Genomic DNA, 13,505 nt, shown 5'->3' with positions numbered 1-13,505 from the left:
TTTAGTGAAGTGCTACCGAAATGGATGACTAGGAAAACCTACGGCGGACATTTTTCTTGAGTGCACTTCATACACTGGGTATAAAATTAGGCCAACCTAGGGATGATTAAAATAGCCTATGGTGGCCATTTTACTGTGGTGCAGTGTATACACGAGGCAAGGAAATAGTCCTGCCTAGGTACACTATATCAATACAGCCGAAAATATAGATACAGAATTGAGTTAGGGTGCCATGTGCCTTAATAGGAAAAGTACAAATCAATACTCAATTGAATAAGTCCTGAATAGTTATAATATAATACATAACTCTTTAAAAATAACAAACATATCATACTTACCTCCACAGTGCATTTCGTTTTGCACACCGACTTCTGGGGTCCCTCGGTGGCTCTCGCGGCTCCTCCCCACATCAGATAACCCCCTAGGAGAAGCGTTCTCCCGGGGGGGGGGGGGAGGGTTACCTTGCAGGCGTGCTCCCGAGTCCAGCATTTGCGTCCATAGACATGAATGCCGGACTCGCCCCTGCCCCCGCGGCACTCGTGTCATTGGTCATTGGACTTGATTGACAGCAGCAGGAGCCAAAGGCTGCGCTGTTATCAACCTATCCAATCAAGAGCCAGGCCCCATGTGGAGAGAGGGATGGCCCTTTCCCACAGGGGCTCAGGTAAGTCGTGACTGCCAGGTGTTTTTTCACCTTAAAGCGGGAGTTCACCCATTTGTAAAAAAAAAAAATTTCTCCCCTTAGCTTCCTGCTCGTCCGGTCTAGGGGAATCGGCTATTTGTATTAAAATATGAGCTGTACTTACCCGTTTTCGAGCTGCATCTTCTTCCGTCGCTTCCGGGTATGGGTCTTCGGGAGCGGGCGTTCCTTCTTGATTGACAGTCTTCCGAGAGGCTTCCGACGGTCGCATCCATCGCGTCACTCGTAGCCGAAAGAAGCCGAACGTCGGTGCGGCTCTATACTGCGCCTGCGCACCGACGTTCGGCTTCTTTCGGAAAATCGTGACGCGATGGATGCGACCGTCGGAAGCCTCTCGGAAGCCTGTCAATCAAGAAGGAACGCCCATTCCCGAAGCCCATACCCGGAAGCGACGGAGAGGATGCATCTCGTAAACGGGTAAGTACTGCACATATTTTAAAATAAATAGCCGATTCCCCTAGTAAAAACGAGCAGGAATCTAAGGGGGAAAAGTGCCCTCTAAGGGTGAACCCCCGCTTTAATGCATAGGATATGTAAAAATAAATTCAGTTGATCAATAATCAAAAAAGACCATAAGTCTTTTATTTAAGAAGTCCTTGTATAAGTAATTGTGATAAAGGTGCTCAGTGCTAAAAAAAAATAAAAAAAAAAAGTCCTTGAAAGGTGCTGAAGTGCTCAAAAAGTGATCCCTTAAAAAAGGAGTTAATGCAGTTTAGGATTGATTTGATCATTTATTACAGGATTTAAAGGGACAGACTACTAATTTTTGTTTTAGATACCCCTGAACATCACTCACACTAGGTAAAACCCATCATGACCATCCTATATGCCCCTCTCCCATCAGCATCCAGGGTAACTTTCTGTTGGATAATTCTGAGTATTAAATTCACTTCTTTGATTTATGACTAGGAGGAATGCATTATTGAACCAAAGGATTACTTTGTTTTATATTTCCCTGGTGTGGTCACATTAGTCCCGATTAAGTCACTTCATTGTAAGTGCATTTTTCCTATTTAACATTCATTAAAGTGGTTTTATCGCACTATCCAGCGTCCTCTGTTTCTATTTTTGCATACATATAAGGCCTTTAGCGTTAGACTTCGCTTTCAAGGATTTGCGGATCCGCCTTGGTACCAGTGCAGTTCTTTAACCTCTTACATAGACATTGATCGGCAGTATATAAATAGTGCAGTGTCTTCGCTTGGAGGAGAAACGCTACAGATGCAAGGAGTTAAATCGATGAATTTTATTCATCAAGTTCCCGAACACACAAGGGCGGTTAGGAAAGGGCGACGCAGCTTTATCAGATAGAGCTCCAACTTGCCCGGCTTCCATATCTGTCTATCAGGGAGAGAGGAGATTAATTAGATGAAGAGCTATTGATAAGGGCCAGCAATTCCTCCACCGTATCCGGGATTTGATCCTCCGTATGGTGCGAGCGACATTGAGCAAACTAATTGAGATGTGCTGAGAATGTGAAAGAGAATGTGGAATATATATTTATTTAATGGAAGAAAAAAGACCTGTAAATCCACCTTGTGTGTCTGCATTACCTATTATTGACGAATAATTTTATCTGGAGATGTTTTTGTTTCTTCGACCAACATTACTCTCTATCTGGGGGTTTCAGTTTTTTTGATCTTTAGAGTAATAAAAGTGACATGCATTACTAATTTGCATGTTGACCCCTTCAACGTTCATAAATGTATTATTATATTTATTATTAAATTCCTTTTATTTTTATTGTCTAATATATGTTTTTATTTCTATTCACAGTAAATTCCTATTTTTATATACTGTGGGCCAGATTTACAGAGAGATACGACGGTGTATCTCCTGATACGCCATCGTATCTCTGACTTAGGCCCGTCGTATCTATGCGCCTGATTCATAGAATCAGTTACGCATACATATGCCTAAGATCCGACAGGTGTAACTGTGTTACACCGTCGGATCTTATCTGCAATTTAAAATGTAAATCAGCGAGATACGCCAATTCACGAACGTACGCGGACCCGACGCAGTGTTGTTACGACGTTTCCGTAGCGGTTTTCCCGGCGTATACTTACCCCTGCTTCTATGAGGCACAGCCAATGTTAAGTATAGCCGTCGTTCCCGCGTCGTTCCCACTTGCCTCTCAAACTTGCGGCAGCGTATCTTAAATCACATAGATCATGCGGATCTAAAGATCCGCTGATCTATGTGAATCTAGCCCACAATCTATGTTGGAAGAGATTCTATATTGGGGTCCCCTTATTTTTCTTTTTTGTCTGGACCTCAAAAAATTTAAAGAGGAACTTCACCCCACTCAAAAAAATAAAAAATCACTAACAACAATCCCTGTATCAAAATAAAACATACTTTCTAGACAATGGATTCCAGCATTGTTGTGTTTCACCCCTCTTCTCTAGCACCACCACCTTTACTACATGTGCAGATATGTTGTGAGTCTCTGCCAGGTCTATGGGATCTGTCACAGATCTCTCAGGATATCTGCACATGCGCCAGATCTCCACGCATGCCCAAACACACTGCCGAATCCCTGCTGGCACTCTGGGAGACCCTCGTGGCATGTCTGCATCTACATGACATCTCGCAAATGGCATTTGGGAAGCTATGTCAAATATCCCAGCAGCCAATTTACGAGATGTGGCACATGACAAGACACGCCACAGGAATCACTGCCAGAGTACTGCCCATACAGGTGGGCCATGACATCATCCTAGCCTAGGCCAGGATTTAGGAACTAAAAACAGTAATTAAAGAAAACATGTTTATACCTTTTAAATAATGTATAAGAGGGAGAGGAAGGAAGCAGGAGAGAGGAACTTCCAAAAATTTGCACTTTATTTGTCTCTGTTTAATATTTCTTGAACCTTTTTCTATTGAATTCCTATAAAATGTAATCATCTTGAACTCATGTCTTATTTATTTTCTATTACTTTTCTCATAATAACTTTTCTCTCCTCAAATCAACACATTTTGCCACTTTTCATGGCTTCACCAGGGTTATGTGTGCTCCTTAGTGTTCTTTGTGACATTGCTCATGGTGCAAATTCAACACACAAACTGAAATGATAATAATGGCCACTGGCATATAGGGATGCCGGTCTTTTAAACTTGGTGCCATGTGAATTGTGCACAGCCTGATGCAAGACATGACTTACTACCCCATACAACTCCTGTTGGGCACTGTAAGGCTTGGTTTACACTAATGGCCAACCTACCACAGTTCAGGGTTGTAGGATGGTTGCAGCATACCAACAATTGCTTGAATGGGCCATATTGAGCAGTGGGTATACTTGTTGAATGGGACGGGGTGCATTATTTTTGCTACAGCCGCAAAGCATTAAATCCACGGCATGTGTACAACCCCAACCAGCTGTCTTTGCAGCATAAAGGGGGCAGTAAAGTTAAAGCTCAACTACATGTTTTTAATGACACCCAACTCCAAGTGTAAACAAGTCTAAGGCCCCGTACACACGGGTGGATAATCCGCTGAAAAATGTCCGCCGGACCGTTTTCAGCGGACATGTCCGCCCGGAGATTTCTGTCTGATGGTTGTACACACCATCAGACAGAAATCCGCGCGTAAACAATACACGGGGCGTGGCCGCGCCGTCGCCGCGACGATGACGCGGCGACGTGGGCGGCCCTGGAAGTTCAAAGCTTCCACGCATGCGTCGAATCAGTACGACGCATGCGAGGGATGGCGGTCGGTCGGACGTGTCCGGTGAGTCTGTACAGAAGACCGAACACGTCCGACGGACAGGTTTCCAGCGGATAGATTTCTTAGCATGCTAAGAAATTTTTATCCGCTGGAAACTGTCCGATCCGCCGGACAATTGTCCGCTCGGGCCTACACACGACCGGATCTGTCCGCTGGAACTGGTCCGGCGGACCAGTTTCAGCGGATCGATCCGGTCGTGTGTACGGGGCCTTAGTGCTCTTATGATTATGTTCTCCTGTCCCCACAGATTTAATTTTAGATGTTCTTTGTCTGAGACCCTGACAAAGTCAAATATGATGAAACGCGTAGGCTGAAACAGGAGATTATCATCACTTGGCAAGAGAATGCCATTATGTATGTATTATATAAAATAAATATAGTACACTTTTGACTTTACTAAACACACTTAGCGTACTACAACGATCATAAGGGGCACCTAGAGGTGTCAACACTTCATTGCTTCCTTGAGCCCTCTAAGGCCTCGTACACAGGTCGGTCCAAACTGATGAAAACGGACTGAAGTTCGGTTTCATCGGTCCAAACCGACCGTGTGTACGCCCCATCGGTCTGTTGTCCTTCGTTTCCAAAACCAAGAACTTCCTTTAAAAGCGGACCGATGGACGCCTGACTGATAGGTCTAAACCGATGGTTAGTACGCAAAAGCATCGGTTCAAAACCTGCGCATGCTCAGAATCAAGTCGACGCATGCTTGGAAGCATTGGACTTCGTTTTTTTCAACACGTCGTGTGTTTTACATCACCGCGTTCTGACCCGATCGGTTTTGGAAACGATGGTGTGTACGCACATCAGACCATCAGTCTGCTTCATCGGTGAACCGATGAAAACGGTCCGTCGGACCATTCTCATCGGATGGACTGATCGTGTGTACGCAGCCTGAGAGTCCCAAATCATGGGACACTTTAATATTTGAGGATCAGCAAACCCCTGTAATGTGTCTAAGGCCCCATCCCATCTCCACACCCACCCATTGACTAGAAAGACATAGTGAAGGACTAGGAAGGTACAGAATATGAGATAGAGGCTCACCTTCAATGGTATAATAGGTGTGTTCTTGACCTGCTGCAGTGGAGGTTGAGAACCAGTCTGTGCTGTCTGGCAGGAATTCCTAGATCACAACAGTGTCTGAACTGTTTACAAATCATCAGGCAGGTAAATGGCTCCTGATTTACACATGTCAAATGTTAATATGAAATATCTTTGTGTTTTAGGCACCCCTCTGAGAGTGAATCAACCCTCCCGAGGCCCTTCTCCTCCAACACCTATGGTTATATCTGCAGCCCTTTGCCATCCGAGATGGCGGAAGAGGATGCAGTGGATGAAGATGATGACCTGGAACTGGGAGAGGTCAGCTCGTTAAAGTCGTATCGCAAGTATTGTGAGACTCCTACATCCAGCATCAGTGATTACGAGAGCTCTATGGCCGGCTCATTGGTCAACGGTTGGGGGTCAGTGTCTGAAGATAATTACACCAGTGCCCGCTGCAGCATGGTCAGCTCTTCTGATGGCTCTTTCCTGATGGACGCCAGTTTTGCCAAGGCACTGGCTGTGGCCGTGGACAGTTTCTGCTTGGGAATGACGCAGTCGGAGGTAGCGGACCGACTCCAAAGTGGTAAGTGACTAACACCCTCAAAGACCCAAGCCCTCAAACCATATATAGAGAACAAATTCCTGGCGCTCTGCAGTTCATTCAAAGCTGCAAAAGGTCTTCCTTTTGTGGAAGTCCCACAGCCCTTTCCTCCCCAGCCTGATTGTCCCTGGCCGACCCCTTCATTCATTGGATTTTAGGGAGGGAGTGCCCAGGGGTGTACACATGCCACAGCCGCAATGCTTTGCTTCACAGCTGTTGCAGTATTTATACCTGTTTTGCTGGGGGTGGCACCCACTGAACACTGCCTTTTCAAGTAAATGGGGCCACTCTGAAAGGTCCCCGCTAGCTTGGTATTCAAGGGGCTAAAGCAGGTGGTGAGGAGGCAATGCAACGCCTTCTCACTGCCTGTCAAACTCTCTCTGAAGAGCCATCTAAACGCGGATCGCTCTACAGAGAGCAAAGCATGTATGAACGAGCCCAAAAAAAAATGATACACATAATATCGCTACATATTGCATTTAGTGTTATTACCATTAATCATTCATTTCAGGCCGCAGTCAGTTATGGTTTTCTAAAATATCTACATATCTCTTTTCTTTGCAACCATGGCAACAGTACTTTCTAATTAGGATTTCCCCTGATTCTTATTCCTCTCATTATTTCTCTTAATTAGTTTGTTGCATTTCCCAAGAATCTTCAACGTTTGCTTTCTGATTTTAGTCCCTCTCCACTGTTGCCAGTTCCCGCATCAACTTTCCTGATGTAATCACAGACATGGCGGCATTATATTGGGCCTGCACAGTGTTCACGTTCTTGTGCTGCTATCTGATGCATTTGTGAAAAGATGCAAAAGAGAATAATGGCCGAAGGCAGAGACACCAAAGTCACATTGCAAAGCTGGCCAATCAGGCTAAAACCACCAGTACTCAGCATCTCAGGTATGTGCTCATGGGAGGAAAGTTGCTTCAGAAGGTGGGGAGAGGTGATTCATTAAAGAGAACCCATGCTTTGCAAAGCAATAGTTTCACTTGTAGGCCCCATTCAAACTTGTGAATAGGAATGTGTGAGATTACATGCAAGAACCCCAGTGAGCGATCCAGGAATTTAACTGTGGTCATGTGTGAATATATGCGGGAACCCCAGTGGGTGATCCCAACAATTAACTGTGGTCATGTGAAATTACATTCAGGAACCCCAGTGGGCGATACCAACAATTAGCTGTGGTCATGTGAGATTACATTCAGGAACCCCAGTGGGCGATACCAACAATTAGCTGTGGTCATGTGCGATTACATGCGGAAGCTCGAGCAGGGGTTCCTGATAATTAACTGTGGGAAGAAGCCCCATTAAAAGCAGTGGGAGGCTGACAGCTCCCGCAGCTAATCATGGCCAATCAGATGTAATTGCTCTATCTAGAAAAATGAGGTGCCATCTGTAACATTTTGGATTTCAGGAGTATGCTGATGTAGCACCCTGGTGTTTAGGTAGGGTTGCTAAGTAAATTTAGTTTGCCAGGCAGTAGTTGCCCTGGTTAATTGTTAGTAGATTCACTGATTTCTCTCTAGTTCTGGATTTGCTGCACCTTCTCTCTTCTGTCGCTAGGTGGCGTTATGCTGGTGACATTAGATAGACAAGGGCTTAGCAAGGCCGGGTTATGAATGGATGGAGTGTCTCAGCCAATTGGCTGGGGTTTCTTTAGTCCCTTGGCCTGCTGGGAGAGCCTATTTATTTGGGTGGAGTCAGGTGATCAGGGTTCTGTGCCACCTGGACGGCTGTCTGGGTGGACGTGTGCTATGCTTCCCCAGGCTGCTAGGCCGGAAGCCTGAGGCCTATCCCAGGGACATCTGGCTGCTAGGCTGTTTGAGGCCTATACAGAAGTAGGAGAAGCAGCGCAGAGTTGGGACTGCAGGATTGAAGTAAAACCGAGAGTTAAGGTTCTGGCGGACGGTGAACCAGTTGTGGTCGGAGGTAGAGGGGAAGCTGTCGCCACTAAGGGACCATCCACCTCGTTACCGGAGACCACTGTGAGTACGCTGGAGCCAGTACTGGAGCAGTCTTCTCACTAACCTGGGAAGGTGAAGAAGTGGGAAAACATCAGCAAGTGCAAAGCCAGGGACCCAGTGGGACAGCAGAGGTGATGCTTGAGGAGCATCAGAGGAGTGCCAAGCCAGGGACCTAGCGGGTCAGCAGGGGTGACGCTTGAAGAGTATCTATAAGTGCCAAGCCAGGGACCCAGCAGGGAAGCGGGGGTGACACTTGAGGAAGATACTGAGTAATGGAAGTTGAAGAGCTCAGGGATCACGTGGTGATTGGGTCTGACTGAGAGTATAATGAGAGACTGGGAGCTCAGCAGTGGCGATGCATCCATAAAGGGCGCAGGAGCGCCACCCCCCTCTCCTGCTCGCCCCCCCTCTCCTCAGTGCCTACCCCCAGTAATTGCCACCTGAGGTGGTCAACTCTCTTTGCCTTATTGGTGGGACACCCCTGCTCATCATTCTTCACCCCACTGACCCAATAGAGAAGATAAATCTCTCCAGCGGGGACCTAGACAGCAATAAAATTCCGACAAGGTTTTATACCTTCCATACTTCATCCAAAATGAATAAGAGATTTTGGCTTTAGGTGTTATGTACTTTTTCTATGGTACCCTACTTCAGCCTTTTACAGACAGCTCAAAACTCAAGAGACTTCAGGCCACCTTCAAAGAAGTAATGCCAATGTATGAAGGTGGCCCGAAGTATCTGTGTTACCCAAGGATCCTGAAAGATCATTTTGAGTCCTCGTTGAGGGGACACAAGTGTGTATAGACCATGCTTAATTGTACGGTCATATATCCCAGGTGAGAGCACATCCGGTGAAGGGTGCACTTATCGCATGCAGTGGTTTTGGCACTGAATGGTGGATTAATAATAGAACTACGAACCTTTCATCACTGTGGACTATTACATTTTGAGAAGTGATTCATTTTATATCGCATGCAGGAGTGATTTATGGGACTCCTTTATTGGACTTTTATGTGATATGATTTATGTTTAAGTAAACTTTCATTTTGGGTTTTTATCTTTTTTATTTTGAGGTATATTATCACAGTGGTAATCTGAGGAGGTATTATTGTGTAGCACGGCACCAGTGAGTTTAACTCACTGCAAATCCATGAAGCTCACACTAGGACTGGGGAAGATCCTCCAGATCAGCCTTTCTCAACCTTTTATCAGTCATGGCACCCTTTAAGTGTGCAAAAACTCAAGGCACCTCAGTCTAAAATTTAAAAAAACATAAATGTTACTTCTCAGTGGGAACCCTGAGTCTGGGATGCTGCACATAAATCAGAGGTCCCTCCTTTACATCAGAGTCCCCTCTATACATAGAAGCCCACCATCACCACAGAGGCCCCCCATTACATCAGATTCACCCATCAACTCAGAGTCTCCCTATACATGAGAGCACCCCCCCCCCCCCGATCACATCAGTGTACTCCAATGACAAAGTCTCAGGATCACATCAAAGTACCCCCATGACAGAGTCCCCCCAGAGCATCACCACATATTCCTCCCTATCATTGAGTCTTCTCATCCATCTCTGATCCAGGGCTAACTGGGTCTTGTGCTCATGGCACCCCGGGGTAACCCAAATGGCACCCTGGTTGAGAAACACTGGTCTAGATAGCCTCACTGACACCAAAAAAAGTTCTGGTAAGGGACCAAACCCTGCCCTTCTCCACCTAGAACCAAAAAAAGAGTTTAAATTTAAAGCAAAAAAAATTAAATGTATCTTTTATGTATATTCATAGTCTATTGTTATTTATATTCATATTCTACTGTGACTCTCTATAGATGCTTTGTAAACACTGGATTGTAACCCTTTACAATATTGCCATGCACGCCCCTGACAAACTGCCCATTTTTGCCTTTCCAAGATGCTTGTTTCCATAGCAACCCTTTAATATGGAGTTTATCAGCCAGTAATTGACATCTCAGAGATTTTAACTATGTGAATAGGGAGAGGTGAGCTGGACGATTGCTCCTCAACGACCCCGAGGACTCATTACTCACCATTAATGATCCCAGAGGCAGTGGATTCTCAATTAAGAAGAGGACAGGTGATCCAGCATTTCTTGTTAGAATATAGGAGTAATGATCAGATACAAGGCCTTTTCATTCAGCTCTAATCATGCAGGAGATTGTTTTATAACAAGCGGTCGTCGATTTCTCCTAAACAACCCAGAGATCCTGGAGTGGGAGATTAGCTAACAGGCCACCCAGGACCCAACACCCTTGGAAATTGGAGTCTGCACCTTTTTGCTGCTGGACAGCATGGACTACTGGGGAGCTCATTGTTATATTGTGGAAGCAAAACTTGTTATCTTAGGCTACAGCTGCTCATCATTGACTTGGTGGGACAGGGAGGAAGGGGTGGCTACATACCGGAATTTATATGGATTGTTTAATCTTCAAATAATTCTTAAATAGTATGCATACATATGTTGGACCTTGGTGAAAATATTGTTGTGACCAAGTGATCATTTAACATACCTTGTTAGCTAAGCTGCAATAATGGTTCCCTCACCCTTTCACCAAAGCTTCTCCCATGATCAAGCAAGACCTGACCCCAGTTGACCTAAGAGCACTTTTTTGGGGTTATAGTCGTGACCTCCACTGCCTACACTACTCTTCTCCTTTGACCTTCGCTGCCCTTTGCTTATGGTATAAGAGAGGGCTTTATTCCATTCTCTCCTCTGACCCTTCCCCACTCACCCCACTATTTGACAACTCCTTCCCCCAGTGGGTGGGAGTTCCTACAGTAGGCTCATTTTTACGCTCTGCCTCGCCGAGAGCGAACTTGTTTGTGCACCCCAAGAAAAACGAGCCTCTTACATTTCTTTTTGTCCGCAGCATGGCAGATTGATCCTTTTTTTTTGGAAAACTGAAGTTACTCCCCGCTATCTCTGTGGGTCTCTACTGTGAACAACATCATGCAAATGGAGGAAATGTGGGACTTGATAATGACACTTGACAAATATGAAGTCTTATGGTATATTTGGATCCACTTGTCTTCCTCTGACACCCTCACAGATATGTTTTCAACTAGCTTAGGTCTACCTCGGTACAGTTTTGCAGCGTTTTATCTCTGACAACCCTATCCGTAGTTTTTCCCTTTTCCGTGCCATGTAGTTGCTCATGCCACTCTCGACCAAACGGGCCTTATGGGTCCTATACCTATAGATCCCCATACCAGTTTTCCTCCTTTTTTTTTTTTTTTCCTTTTCTTCCACCTTTTCATTCCTCCTACAACTTTTTACTTTGTACAATCGTTTACTTCATATGTTCTTCTTGGCCTACCCGCCACCATGGATTAGTCAATGGTCTTTTCAATGTTTTCAGTTATTTACATATCCACCATATTGTTCTTTAGTTACTTGTACTATTAATTGGATTTAAAACTTCTACTTAACCTCGTCCTTTCAGTGCGATGCAACTCTCAGTTTGGAATATTTTCTTTTGATTTGTAGATCTCATGCTTTGGGTGATAGCCATTGTAACTGACCTACTGTAATGCTATTTTTGTGTCCTGTTCTTTCCTAACATACCTTGTTTTCATGTATAGTAGTATTATATATACACTTTATAGCCAAAAGTTAATGGACACCTGACAATCATATCTGTATGAATTTGTTGGGTGTCCCATTTCAAATAAAGTGCCATTCATTTAGAGTTGGCCTTTGTGTGTGACTTTAACAACTGCCACCCTTTGGTAAGGCTTCCCATAAGATTTATAGTATTTCTTCAGGAATTTTAGCTCACTTGTTAGGTCAGGCCAGGACTGATGTTGGATGAGCAGACCTGGCTCAGCATTGGAGTTCCAATTCTTCCCAAATGTGTTCAGTAGGGTTGAGATCAGGTCACTCAAGTTCCTCCACTCCAAAATGGTCAAACCATATCTTTCTGAAACAGATAAGAGCCTTTCACAAACCATTACCACAAGGCTAAAGTGCAAAATTGTCTAACATGTCTCTGTATGCTGTAGTATTAACAGTACTCTTTACTGGAAACGCCTTAACTTTTTCACTTGGTGTGGAGAAATATGAGTTTCCTGCTCAGAGCTCTGACCTCCATTATTTTGGAATTGGTTTGTCAAATGTGAGACAGATCTTCTCACCCAATATCCGTACATGACCACAAATTTCAGATTTCCACAATCTTGGGGAAAGCCTTCCCAGAAAATCCCAGCCACTAAGGGGGGAGGGCAGCTCCATATTAATGGATCTACTTTTGGTCATATAGGGCTGTGGTCGCCAACCTTTCAAACCTCACGGACCACTAAACTCACAATTTTGTATGCCGTGGACCACTAACATGAATTTTACATGCCTTATACACACAATGAGTGAGTGAGTGAGTAACTTGTATAGCGCAACAAATACGAACTTAATCGCCTCAAGGCGCTTGACATCCAGAGTCATACCGGTCCTTCAGAAGAGGTGGGTCTTTAGTCTTTTCCTAAAGGCCTGATGGTTTTCCTCCAAGCGGATGGTAGTGGGTAGAGCATTCCAGAGCTGTGGTCCTTGGACCGAAAATCTGCTCTCTGCCCCCCTTCCCCTCGGATCACACTGCTGCCTTAAGCCTCGTACACACGGTCGGACATCCAACAAACTTTCCCTTGGATTTTTGTCTGAAGTGAGTTGTCCGGTCACACCCATAGCATACACACTCTTGGACATTTCTGCAAACTTTTCTAAAACTTTCCCAACATCACATGGTTTTTCTGCTCTTTACCGCCACCCTTTGGTTAACTTCTGCTATTGTTGGTTGATTTTAACATTGGTTCTGAGCATGCGTATTTTCACTTTGTACAAAAGTCCGATGGCTTGCTGTACACACGGTCGGACTAGGCACCATCGGACTTTGTTGTCGAAAAGTTTGTCAGTTTGCAGACCCAAATTTTTGTCCGATGAAACCCAAAAAAGTTGGTCCGATGGAGCGTACACAAGATCGGACAAATTTGAAAACTTGTTTGATTTTGAAGTTTGTTGGCCGAAAGTCTTAATACACACAATCCTCCAGCTCCCTGCTCCCCACCCTGCACTCTGCATCACACTGCCACCTTACGCAAACTCATCATTGGATCTCACCTCCTTATCCCGCCATGTGCTCGAGCTCTGTGCTCCCTCCCACAGTCTGTGATCAGCGCTGCCATTGGAAGTCCCCTCCTTCACCTCCCACTCTCTGCACTACTCCCGACGCCTTCCTCTGAGTTCACAGGAGCCAGAATGATAGAGGAGGCATTGGGTATCAATGCGCGCCGACAGCATTGAGAACAGCATTGGGCGGTATACATCTGCCAAAAATTGTGTGGACCATCAGTGATCCACGGACTACTGGTTGGCGACCCCTGATATAGGGCATTGCAGAGCTTGTGCAATAACAAAGGAGCAAGAGAGATATTTAATACAATTTAGAAACTTGTCA

The 13,505-nt window shown here is 45.0% G+C and overlaps 1 protein-coding gene across 2 annotated transcripts in view; it reads left to right on the top strand.

The window, feature by feature from the left end:
* ROBO4 (roundabout guidance receptor 4) overlaps positions 1-13,505 on the top strand; it is a 124,538-nt gene that overhangs the window by 101,895 nt on the left and 9,138 nt on the right. For both annotated transcript variants that reach the window (XM_040326163.1, XM_040326164.1), the window contains exon 18: positions 5,660-6,060. In XM_040326163.1, coding sequence (XP_040182097.1) covers positions 5,660-6,060 — 401 coding nt within the window. The remainder of the gene's footprint in view (positions 1-5,659; positions 6,061-13,505) is intronic.

This window comes from Rana temporaria, chromosome 10 (genome assembly GCF_905171775.1).
Source record: "Rana temporaria chromosome 10, aRanTem1.1, whole genome shotgun sequence".
Classification (NCBI taxonomy): Eukaryota; Metazoa; Chordata; class Amphibia; order Anura; family Ranidae; genus Rana; species Rana temporaria.
The sequence above is the reverse complement of the archived record's forward strand: the minus strand, read 5'-3'. Positions and strand labels throughout refer to the sequence as shown.